This window comes from Leucoraja erinacea, chromosome 14, assembly GCF_028641065.1.
Source record: "Leucoraja erinacea ecotype New England chromosome 14, Leri_hhj_1, whole genome shotgun sequence".
Lineage (NCBI taxonomy): Eukaryota > Metazoa > Chordata > Chondrichthyes > Rajiformes > Rajidae > Leucoraja > Leucoraja erinaceus.
In genome coordinates this window covers 49,829,832-49,842,982 of record NC_073390.1, presented here as the reverse complement: position 1 = coordinate 49,842,982, position 13,151 = coordinate 49,829,832, and the positions used below count along the sequence as shown (strand labels likewise).

Here is a 13,151-nt window from a genome sequence, read left to right as displayed (position 1 = left end):
TTCCACATTTTGTCACGTTACAGCCTTATTTTAAAATGGATTAAATTCCATTTTTTTCCTCATCAATCAATTTCCTCATCAATCAATTTCCACACAATACCCCAGAATGAAGAAGCGAAAACAGGTGTTTAGAAATTTTTACAAAGTAATTAAAAATAAATAACTGAAATATCACATTTACATAAGTATTCAGACCCTTTGTTATATGACAGTCAAAATAGAACTTAGGTTCCTAATGTTTCCAGTGATTATCCTTGAGATGTGTCTACAACTTGATTGGAGTCCACCAGTGGTAAATTAAATTGATTGGACATGATTTGGAAAGGCACACACCTGTCTATATAAGCATAGCAAAAACCAAGCCATGAAGAGAAAGGAATTGTCCGTAGACAAGCCATGATGACAAAGGAATTGTCCGAGACAGGATTGTGTCGAGACACAGATCTGGGGAAGGGTATAAAACAATTTCTGCAGCATTGCAGGTCCCGAAGAGTACAGTGGCCTCCGTCATTCTTAAATGGAAGAACTTTGGAACCACCAGCAGGCCGCCCGGCCAAACTGAGCAATCGGGGAGAAGCGCCTTGATCAGGGAGATGACCAAGAACCCGATGGTCACTCTGACAGAGCTCCTCTGTGGAGATGGGAGAACCTTCCGGAAGGACAACTATATCCGAGGCACTCCACCAATCAGGCCTTTATGGTAGAGTGGCCGGACGAAAGCCACTCCTCAGTAAAAGGCACATGATAGTCTGTTTGAAGTTTGCCAAAAGGGTTATTTTCTCTGCTTGTCTGGTCTAAATCTGATGAAACCAAGATTGAACTCTTTGGCCTGAATACCAAGCGTCACGTCTGGAGGAAACTAGGCACTGCTCATCATCTGGACAATACAATACCTACGGTGAAGCATGGTGGCTGTGGGGATGTTTTATGCCGTGTATTATGTATTATGCTGTGGGGATGTTTTTCAGCAGCAGGAACTGGGAGAATAATCAGGATTGAGGGAAAGATGAATGGTGCAAAGTACAGAGAGATCCTTGATGAAGACCTGTTCCATGGCGTTCTGAACCTCAGATTGGGGTGGAGGTTCACCTTCCAACAGGACAATGACACTAAGTACACAGCCAAGACAACACAGAAGTAGCTTCATGTCAACCCTGTCAATGTCCTTGAGTGTCCCAGTCAGAGCTCGGACTTAAACCCAATCGAACATCTCTGGAGGGACCTGAAAATAGCTGTGCATTGACGCTCCCCTTCTAACCTGAGCTTGAGAGGATCGGCAGAGAAGAATGGGAGAAATTAACCAAATACAGGTGTGCCACGCTTACAGCTTCATACCGAAGAAGACTTGAGGCTGTAATCGCCAAAGGTGTCTCAATAAAGTAATAATAATAATAATACATTTTATTTATGGCGCCTTTCAAGAGTCTCAAGGACACCTTACAAAAATTTAGCAAGTAGCGGAAAAACATGTAAGCGGAATGAAATAAATAGTAGAGACACGACTAGCACACAAATTAAAGACAGAATTCAATTCAAAACACAATACGAGGCAATTCAAGCACAGATGAAAAGGGAAGGGGACGTGGGGCTAAGGATAGGCAGAGGTGAAGAGATGGGTCGAGGCGCGACTGGAAGATGGTGAGGGACACGGAATTGCAGATCAGTTGGGGGAGGGAGTTCCAGAGCCTGGGAGCTGCCCTGGAGAAGGCTCTGTCCCCAAAACTGCGGAGGTTGGACTTGTGGATGGAGAGGAGACCGGCTGATGTGGATCTGAGGGACCGTGAGGGTTGGTAGGGGGAGAGGAGGTCAGTGGTATATGGGGGGGGGGGGGACAGATGGTGGAGGGCTTTGTAGGTGAGGACCAGGATTTTGTAGGTGATCCGGTGGGAGATGGGAAGCCAGTGAAGTTGTTTGAGGACTGGAGTGATGTGATGCCAGGATTTGGTGTGGGTGATGAGTCGGGCGGCTGCGTTCTGGACCAGTTGGAGTCAGTTGATGTAGGTGGAGCTGATGCCAAGGAGAAGTGAGTTGCAGTAGTCCAGTCGGGAGGAGATGAAGGCATGGATGAGTCTTTCAGCAGCTGGAGGTGTGAGAGACGGTCTGATTTTGGCGATGTTGCGGAGGTGAAAGAAGGAGGTTTTAATGACATGGCGGATGTGAGGCTCAAGGGAGAGGGTGGAATCAAAGATCACGCCAAGGTTGCGGGCCTGGGGAGATGGGGAGACAGTGGTGCCGTCGATGGTGACAGTGGGGTTATTGATTTTGCTGAGTGTGGATTTGGAGCCTATGAGGAGGAATTCTGTTTTATCGCTGTTGAGTTTGAGGAAATTATGTTGCATCCAGGTTTTTATAGCTGACAAACAGGTGTTGATATGGGAGTGGTGGGGGTTGTGGGGGGGGATTTGGTGCCGAGGTAGATCTGGGTGGCATCGGCGTAACAGTGGAACTCCAGGTTGAAGTGGCGGAGTATCTGACCAAGGGGGAGGATGTAGGTGATGAAGAGGAGGGGGCCAAGTACGGAGCCTTGGGGAACGCCTTGAGTGATTGTGGCTGTAGCAGAGGTGTGGTTATGGAGAGAGATGAAGTGGGGCCTGTTGGAAAGGTAGGAACAGAGCCAGCTGAGTGCAGAACCTTCAATGCCGAGGTCTTTGAGTCTGGTGAGCAAGATGTTATGATTCACTGTATCGAAGGCTGCGCTCAGGTCAAGGAGGATGAGGATGTTGAGGGAACCACCAGTGTCAGCAGAGGTGAGGAGGTCATTGAGGACTTTGAGGAGAGCAGTTTCTGTGCTATGGAGGTGTTCAAATAGGTTATACGCAAGGAGGTGGGAATGAAGTTGTGACGCAACGATACGCTCCAGAGTTTTTGAAAGAAAGGGGAGGTTTGAGATTGGGCGGTAGTTAATGAGAGAGGAGGGAAAGTACTGAGTAAAGGGTCAGAATACTTATGTAAATGTGATACTTCAGTTATTTCTTTTTAATTAATTTACAAAAATTTCTAAACACCTGTTTTCACTTTTTTATTATGGGGTATTGTGTAGATTGATGATAAAAAAATGAATTTAATCCATTTTAGAATAAGGCTGTAACGTAACAAAATGTGGAAAAAGTGAAGGGGTCTGAATATTTTCTGAATGCACTCTACATCACTGCAGTAACGTCTTTAAAACAAAATCATTTATTGGAACGCTAATTGCAGAAAAATACCGACCAAGAACCAGGAATAAATAGCCAATTCTTCCTTTAAATAGTACCACTGGACTCTTACATTCACCTAGTAGTAGGCATGTGTCTGTTTTAGTTTGACCTTGAAGGACTTGTAAAACCTCTTCATTATTGGACAAGAACACCAGCCTAAATCTTGCTCATCAAATTTTAGTCAAGATCAAATTCATAAGGAGAACTGGATATAACATTTCCAAAAGATTGCCCGTTGAGCACTAACTTTGCTCAGTTTGATCAGCTTTCAGCCATGATCACGTTGAATGGCAGTGCTGGCTCGAGGGGCCGAATGGCCTACTCCTGCACCTATTGTCAATTCAACTAGAGTAGAACATTTGTTACAACTTCTATAAAGCATCACCACTGTATAAGTCAATAGCCAGCATTGAATAATGTACCATGTATATCATTTATTCTAATAATTTAATATGTATACTGCAAAATTATCTTTAATGAATAAATCAGTGCAGAATATCTGAACAGATTTGTCAGTATTGTTAGGTGGGTGACATCTTTTTGGAGTTATTGGGCTGGTAACCAAAAAAATAATCAGCTAAGAAAGAAACTTAATTCTGATAAACCAGAGGGAAATACACTAGTAACCAAAAGGTTTTCATGAGCTTTTAATTGATGGTAAGAGATAACAAATCCTTGTTTGAACATACCTGTCTACTACCTCTCCTTTCCTTTCACGTGCAATCATATCCAAGAGTGTTTGACGTAGGTGATCTCTGATGCAACCATAACGCACAACTTGATCTCTGAAAATGATCAACCCCAAGTTGTAAACATTCTCTACGTTATTTTGTTGTACATACACTCGATCCTGCAAAGGAAAATAAATGGTAGTTAATTTATTATTTTTTGCCAGAGCAACATATTTTATTCTATTGTATTTAATATGAACAATGCATAGAACATTTGCGGCATATACCAACTATAATACAAGCATTCACGTGGCCTTATTCAAGGTGAACACAAAATGATCATCAAGAAAAAGACCAACTAGTTAGTCATAAAACACATGAATAAACAGAAAACTGCCTTTAGTTTGACAATTACTTGTGTTCTTGCTCCACAAAAGAAATAGCAAGGACACAATATGACTGGGCCTCGAGGGAGAAAACCATTTTCAGGCTAGTTATTGGTGAGTTAAATGTCACTTTTAAAATGACAATTTTAAAAGGTAAGAGCTGTATTTGTAGGAAGGAACTGCAGATGCTGGTTTGCTGGTTTACACCAAAGAGACACAAAATGCTGGAGTAACTCAGTGGGACAGGCAGCATCCCTAGATTTCTCCCCAACTTCTCATCTTTATTCTAGACTTCCAGCACCTAGTTTTAGAGAAGACAGATATGCTGAAAGTATCTTAAAATGAGGGGAGAGTCATATTTAATTACTTGGACACACGCATGTTCCCCAATTAAAAAATGTAAATTGGGAAGCACTGTATAAGGAATGACAGGCGCATAATTGCAGGACAATTTGTAGAGGTTCAGCAATTCCTTGTGTGAACAACACACAAATTAAGTAAACACTGCTCCACAGTCGCTGCGAAATATTTCAGAATATAGAACTGAGCTGACAAATAACTCTCCAATGCCACTCAGAGGTCATTTGTAAGAATGTGTGCTCTTATAACTATCCCACATGCCTCTGGCTTATTGTTGTATAATTAGCATAATTTCACGACTTCATGTAACTGTTAATTAACGGCTGTAACTAAATGTAAGACCCTTGTCCAGTACTGCTACTTTTTATATCATGATTTTACATTTGTTGTAGCTGAATAATTGTGATAGAATTTCCTTCTTGATTGATTTTAGGAACAACTGTGAAAAGTTACATAAAGGGCAAGCATTTCCATTTATGTAACTTTTCAGTTATCTGCTACGAATTGTAAACCATAAATTATACCGAAAAAGGCAACCCACCATGTACATGAGGATATCTCTTATCATCACCATTGCCGTCTGATGATCATTCCACGCTTGATTTAAGGTCTGCAGGAAGTTGTTATTTAATGAGTTCAACACATCTTCTCGTACCTGTAAAAGAAACACACACTTATTTTATTTGCTCACATTTTGTGAAAGCTTCTATAGGCAAAACTGTTGCAAAACAAAGCAATCAACTCACGTTGGGATACTTCATACAGGCAGTTCGGTTAAAAAAAAATCAGTTAAAGTCACATGTGCAGTACAACTCTGTGTTGTAACTTTTTACCACAAATTCCAGCAAAAATCACTTGAGGTTCATAGAGAAAAAACATTTAATTTTAACCGTACAAAACCAAATATTATTATTCAATAGACAATAGGTGCAGGTGTAGGCCATTTGGCCCTTCGAGCCAGCCCTGCCATTCAATGTGATCATGGCAGATCAACCCCCAATCAGTACCCCGATCCTGCCTTCTCCCCATACCCCCTGACCCCGCTATCTTTAAGAGCCCTGTCTAGCTCTCTCTTGAAAGTATCCAGAGAAACGGCCTCCACCACCCTCTGAGGCAGAAAATTCCACACTCACAACTCTTATCTATATCAATGATTTGGATTAGAACATACACGGCAAGATTAGCAAATTTGCAGATGATACAAAAGTGGGTTGTTTTGCAGGTAGTAAAGATGGTTGTGAAAAATTGCAGCAGGATCTTGATCAGTTGGCCAGGTGGGCTGAGGAATGGTTGATGGAATTTAACACAGAGAAATGTGAGGTGTTGCATTTTGGGAAGTCTAACATGGGCAGGACCTACAAAGTGAATGGTAGGGCTCTGTGGTGTGTTGTAGAGGAATTTAGGAGTGCAGATGCATGGTTCTTTGAGGGTGGAGTAGCAGGTGGATTGTTGGTTAAAAATGATTTTGGCACATTAGTTTTCATCAGTCAGAGTATTGAGTATAGAAGTTGGGAGGCCCTGTTGCAGTTGTATAAGACTTAGTGAGGCTGCATTTAGAGTATTGTGTTTAGTTCTGGGCACCAAAGATGTTGTCAAGCTGGAAACGGTACAGAGAAGATTTACGAGGACTAGACGGTCTAAGCTATCGGGACGTTGAGTAGGCTGAGACTCTATTACTTGGGGTGCAGGGGGATGAGGGGTGATCTTGTAGAGGTGTATAAAATCATCAGAGGAATAGATCAGGTAGATGCACAGAGTCTCTTGCCCAGAGTAGGGAAATCGAGGACCAGAGGACATAGGTTTAAGGTGAAGGGAAAAGATTTAATAGGAATCTGAGGGGTATTTTTTTTCCACACAAAGGGCGGTAGATGTATGGAACAAGCTGCCAGAGGAGGTAGTTGAAGCAGAGACTATTTCAACATTTAAGAAACAGTTAGACAGATACACGGATAGGACAGGTTTGGAGGGATATGACCAAATGCGGGCAGGTGGAACTAATGTAGCTGGGACATGCTGGCCGGTGTGGGCAAGTTGGGCCGAAAGGGCTGGTTCCTCACTGTATCACTCCATGACTCTATATTTAAACATAGATACCATGGCTCAATAAAATACCAATTTTATTAAATTTACTGTATTTATAGTTTTATAAATTAATATATTATTGGTAGGGAAATGCTGTCATCTATTATACAACTGCCGATCGAAAAATAAGAGACTCGGTAGAGTTAACAAGGATTTGTGAAAGCAAAATTATGTTTGGGAGATCTATTAGAAATATTTGAGATTATATTTGAGGATAGGAATGAATTAACCAGTATAGTATATTTGGATTTGTCAGAAGGTTCTTAATAAAAGGCACCATGAAGAAAATTGTAAAGTACCAGGTAAAATATCTTGATGCAGAGCTTCAATCTGAAACATAATTACTGAGTCCGCTTCTAAGAACAAATAAGATGAAATTTCCCTGCGATGGTAAATATTTAGAATTCATCACGAGAGTTTTAAAGACTTAGTAATTCAGATAACTTAGGATAAATGTTGATAAGCTTTTTATATACAAAGGGAACACAAGATTGGTTCCCAGAATACATAAAGTGGTGCTGAAGTAAAGATTAACCACGATCTTACTGAATGGTGGTACAGGTAACTAGGGTGAATGGACCACCCTAGCTTCTACTTTTATGTTTCCATGAATTTCGATTTTGAAAACAATTGAAATGTATTGTTGGATGCTTCCTCCACATTGATATGATGTACAGCACTAATGGTGGGAGACCAAGGTATTAATTTCCATGCTGCTGCATCCATTACTGATTTAAGACAATTATACATGACCCAGTTACAACTATTGAGATTGTTGAAATGTAGCCGAGAAAAGGCGCGATGCAAATTAACTCATTACCAAAAAGACACGTACATTTAGTAGCTTACTGCGATAGTTTGTAAACTGTATTTGTCCAAAACCACAGTGGAAACAAATAATATTTTTTTCCTGATATTTCTCAAGGAGTGAAGTCCAGAGATTCCCAGGGGCACCATATTACTAATTGTATGATCAAAAATTCTGCGTAGCTTTCAAAATTAATTCCCATTGATTTCAATGACACAGATATTCAGAAAATGAGCCTTGGAAGGAAAAATTGCATTTTTAGAGAACCCAACGATGGATTAACTTTACTCCATTGGACAAAAAGGTTTGTTTTGCTTTGCTCATCTCATATTCACTGTTTAATGGAGAGCAATGTCAGTGTGAGATCACAAGCTCAAGAGCTGTTCTCTAAGATGACTGTTTCAACATTACAAACTGTACATATCACAGATATAATGTGCAGTGCTATCTTGCAATCTATTCATTTATACATAGTAATGCTAATTAACAAACTTATTACTTATTTTTCTCCAAAATAGCCGACACGTACCTTATTGATCAGATGCTCAGTTACAACTTCTCTCAGTCCAGTATATAATTTCTCACCATGTTTATGCAATACCATTGTATATGCATTTCTGTACAGTTCTTCAAAGCTGAGTCCACTATTATTTTTGCGTTGAATCTCTTGGATGGCATTCTTCAGTAGATCCCAGATACTATTTACATACTTTTCATCCATAGTCATCTGCAAGATTGAAACGAATAACTTTGAGTATTCCAAGTCTATTCGAATGGCTGCTCATTTTCAAATATAAAACAATGTAAAGATAAAATCACTTAAAAAAAAAAAAAAAAAAGACTTTTCTATCAGTCAGAGATTATTCACCATTACTACGGATGGTGGTCACGTTAGTGAAGGGAGAATGGTGCAATTGTCACAATGCAGTTTACATCCACCTTTTTGTAGCTTACTTGATTTGTAATACATCACTTAAAAAAAATCATTATTACTTCGCTTCAAGGCCAATGTAAGAATAAAAATAACAGATCTGATAAATTATCAGTCTATGCAGAGTCTAAAATTCTGACACCAAGAACAACCACAATATTAATATTAATTTCCTGTGCCTATACTATACCCCCATTAATTATATGCATCCTCAGGTACAATGAGTGATGAACCAATCGTGATTTTCCAGATAGGATATTCAGATTCAGATTCAAACTTCATTGTCATTGTGCAGTGTACAAGTACAGAGACAACGAGATGCAGTTAGCATCTCACCCAGAAGAGCGAACATAGAATAATGGAACAGTAAAATATATATGGGGGGGGAAGCAGCCGCTTCAGTCCAAGCTGCTGAAGGATGTTCACCGACGCCGATGATCCAGCTTCGCAGCAAGAGGGCCTGAAAACACCGGATTGGCTGAGGAGGCCAGATATAGGCCCCGACCTCGGGTGGACTATGAGGGGGAGAACTGGATATTTTTAGTGCCTTCCCTCAGTGAATTCTGCTGTGGGGGGACGTTTCATGTTGATTTCTATAGTGTACTGTTCTGTGTCTTTGTTTCTTTTTCCCTTTTTTGTTTTGTATGGATTTATTGCAATTGATCTGTTCAATTAATTTAATCAATCTCTGTAAAGCACTTTGGTTCAAATACTGGTTTTGTTGAAAAGTGCTATATAATATTATTATATATATATATATATATATATATATATATATATATATATATATATATATATATATATATATATTATTATATATATATATATATATATATATATATATATATATATATATATATATATATATATATATATATATATATATATACATACATATATACATTTTTTCTGGGGGAAGGAGTGTCCGGGGGTTCTTGGTGTTCTGACAGCAAGAACCACCACAATATTAGGATAAGATAGTATCTACTTCAAAATGGCATGACTTTGGTATGGCAAATGAATGTGTTTGTTAAATGCCTTAATTCGTAACTTACTAAGAATGAACATTTAAAAAAAATGCAATTATACAGCCTCTAACAAAGCACGAGGCTTCACAGAAATGTTCTAAATAATATCTGATAGACTCAAAGACAAATACTAGGACTGATGTCCATATTCACGTAAGCTTGAAGGTATATGGGACCAGATAGGTGACGTTATCAATACAGCCCATGACAGTGATGTCTAACAAACTTATAAGGCTAGCTCCAATAACAAGGTCTAAAAGCTATTTGGACAGGGACATGGACTGGAAAGCTTTAGAGGGATATCGGCCAAGTGCAGATAAATGGAGCAAGCTCAGGTAGGCAACCAAGTGAGCAAGGATACATTGGGCTGAAGAGCCTGTTTACATGCTATGTTACTCAATTAATACACAAGTATACACAAGATGTTTCACGATACTGATGAGTTAGTTAGAGGAAGAACAATGAAAGAGGAATATATGAATACTAGTATGTCTCTCAATAGGATCATTGGTGATTTTATCTCAATAATAATTACCAGGGTTTAAAAAATGGAACTACTAAAGTTTTCCCAATATATTCTTGAATATTTCAATTGAACAAAAATATTTGTTTGTGCACATGAAGAGTTCCACCTTCACCACATCATACATTGAAAAATAAACTACTTTTGATTTCACTTTTTAGTAGACTTAGTAGCAAGCTTGTGTGCTCCTACTTCAAACTCCTCAGATTTTTTTTTGCAACCCCATCAAATCCTTTGTCATTTTTAACATCTTAATTATATCTAATTGTGCCTAACTTTTGCCATCATATGTTTAAGGATTTTAATATTAATTTCCTGTGCCTATACTATAAATTAGCTATAAATTCCTCGGAGTACATATCTCGGAGGATTTGTCCTGGTCCCTCAACACCTCCAAGCTGATCAAAAAGGCACAGCAGCGCCCTTACTTCCTGAGGAGGCTCAAGAAAGCCCACCTGTCCCCCGGATCCTGACCAACTTTTACCGCTGTACCATAGAGAGCATCCTGACCACCTGCTTCACGGTATGGTACAGCAGCTGCACTGCTGCAGACAGGAAGGCACTACAACGGGTGGTGAAAACCGCGCAGCATATCATCGGTGCCCCGCTCCCTGCCATGGATGCCCTCCATCGAAAACGGTGTCTGAGACGGGCTGGGAAGATCATCAAAGACCCCTCACACCCCAACCATGGACTGTTTGCCCTCCTCCCATCAGGGAGGCGGTACAGGAGCCTCAGGTCACGTACCAGTAGGATGAGGAACAGCTTCTACAATAATACAATCACATTGCTGACCTCGGAGTCCCGCCGATAGATTTCTCCGGTCCCTCTGTCCCCATTGTTTAATTATTCTGTATTTCTTGATTATTCTGTATCTTCTCTCTTTCTATTTTTTTTATTTCTTTATGCACAACTACTACGGACTGACGCAAAACTGCATTTCGTTGTACTCATACTTGTATTTGGCCGATGACATTAAAGTTGAATTGAATTGAATTGAATACCCCCGTTAATTATATGCATCCTCAGGTACAATGTGTGATGAACCAATCGTGATTTTCCAGATAGGATATTCAGATTCAGATTCAAACTTCATTGTCATTGTGCAGTGTACAAGTAAAATATATATATGTTCATACAGTAGCAGTAGTGCAATTTTTCTGGGTGGAGGAGTGTCAGGGGGGGTGACTGGCAATCACCAAGGTGCAGAGTTAAGTAGTGTAACAGCCGCAGTGAAGAAGCTGTTCCTGAAACTGCTGGTCCGGCAACAGAGAGACCTGTAGCGCCTCCCGGATGGGAGGAGGGTAAACAGTCTGTGGTTGGGGTGAGAGCAGTCCCTGACGATGCTGCGTGCCCTTCTCAGACATCGCTTGCTCTGGACAGACTCAATGGAGGGGAGTGAGGAACCGGTGATGGGTTGGGCAGTTTTCACCACCCTCGGCAGTGCTTTCCGGTCGGAGACAGAGCAGTTGCCATACCATACTGTGATACAGTTAGTAAGGATGCTCTTGATGGTGCAACGGTAGAAGTTCACCAGAATCTGAGGCGACAGATGGACCTTCTTTAGTCTCCTCAGGAAGAAGAGACGCTGGTGAGCCTTCCTGACCAGTGTTGAGGTATTGTGGGTCCAAGAGAGGTCATCAGAGATGTTGACCCCAGAAACCTGAAGCTGGAAACACGCTCCACCTCCGTCCCGTTAATATGGACAGGGGTGTGCGTGCTACCCCTAGACCTTCTGTAGTCCACAATGAGCTCCTTGGTCTTCTTGGAGTTAAGGGCCAGGTTGTTGTCAGCGCACCATGCTGCTAGGAGCTGGACCTCCTCCCTATAGGCCGACTCATCGTTGATGCTGATGAAGCTTAATCTGTTGTTAGGAAGAAAATATTATTGAACTTCATTTACCAGTTTTACTTAATAGTAAATTAGCCTTGTCTTTTTGCATGTTGTTTGTGCCATTTGACAACTTGCTGCATATTGCAGTTGGGAGGGATCCGGAACTGTGTGTGTCTTTATATCCACAGAATTTCCACCTTCAAAACAATTCCCCAAGGCTTCTAAGTTTTACATTTTAGTTTTTGCTAACTTCCACTGGATGTTAGCCTATATGCAATTCAAGAAGGTATTCAGTAAAGGTTCACAATTTCACATCACCATTTAAGTGACTTCTATAAAAATTTAACTAGATCAACAAGAAATGTTCCACCGTTAAAGAATTTATGCTGAACGTAATATACTATTTATTATCTATCCAAGTATTCTGTCAGTTTACCTTGATAACAAATCCCAGGTACATCCCAAAAAGTAATACCAAAGGAAAATTAAAAACACTGCCCATGCTGGAAGACGGAGAATCAGAATATGCTAGAAGCACTCAATATGTCAGGCAGCGTCCAAGCAAAAAGAAAATGTTTGAACATTTTTCATCAGAACTGGGAAAGACAGCAAGCAAGTTAGTTTAAGTTGCAGTGAAGGTGGAGAAGGTTGGATAAGACAAAATAAGTGTACACTCTCATAGGACAAGGCCAATATTATCGATAAGATACGTTGAGGTCAGTAATTATTGGGATAAAGAGGGCAGTTAGAAAATTAGAACAAAGGCTAAGAGCAGTTGGAGTGTGAGAAAATAAAGGATCGTGAAAAGAGTAAAACACAGGGCTGACTACGTGACATATCCACTAGGTCAGGCTGTGTAATGCAAAGAGAACGAGAGCAAGAGCAAACTGAGACACTCCATCAACATCAGCAAGACAAAGGAGTTAAGTTATTGACTTCAGGAAATAAGGTGGCGTATACGCCCTAGTCATCATCAATGGTACGGAGGTGGAGATGGTGGAGAGCTCCAGAATCCGAGGTGTAAATATCACCAGCAATTTGTCCTGGACCAACCACATTGAAGGTGCCACCAGAAAGCACAGCAGTGCCTCGATTTTTTCAGATTACTTAAGTTTGGCAGGTCTCCAACAATCTTCCCCAACTTCTACAGTTGCACTGTAGTAATCATCCTATCAGGATGTGTCACATATTTGTTTGGCAATAGTTATATTGAAGACAGCAAGAAATTGCAGTGTTGTGCATGTAGCCCAATCCATCACACAAACCAGCCTACCCCCATCGACTCCATCTACACTTCACATTGCCTTGGGAAAGTAACCAACATAATCAAAG

General features: G+C 40.4%; 1 protein-coding gene across 1 annotated transcript in view; it reads right to left on the bottom strand.

Annotated features, from left to right (window-relative positions):
* Positions 1-13,151, bottom strand: part of cul3b (cullin 3b) — a 56,102-nt gene that overhangs the window by 26,353 nt on the left and 16,598 nt on the right. The window contains exons 2-4 of the mRNA XM_055646389.1: positions 8,034-8,231; positions 5,156-5,269; positions 3,887-4,047 (exon numbers count right to left, since the gene is read on the bottom strand). Coding sequence (XP_055502364.1) covers positions 3,887-4,047; positions 5,156-5,269; positions 8,034-8,231 — 473 coding nt within the window. The remainder of the gene's footprint in view (positions 1-3,886; positions 4,048-5,155; positions 5,270-8,033; positions 8,232-13,151) is intronic.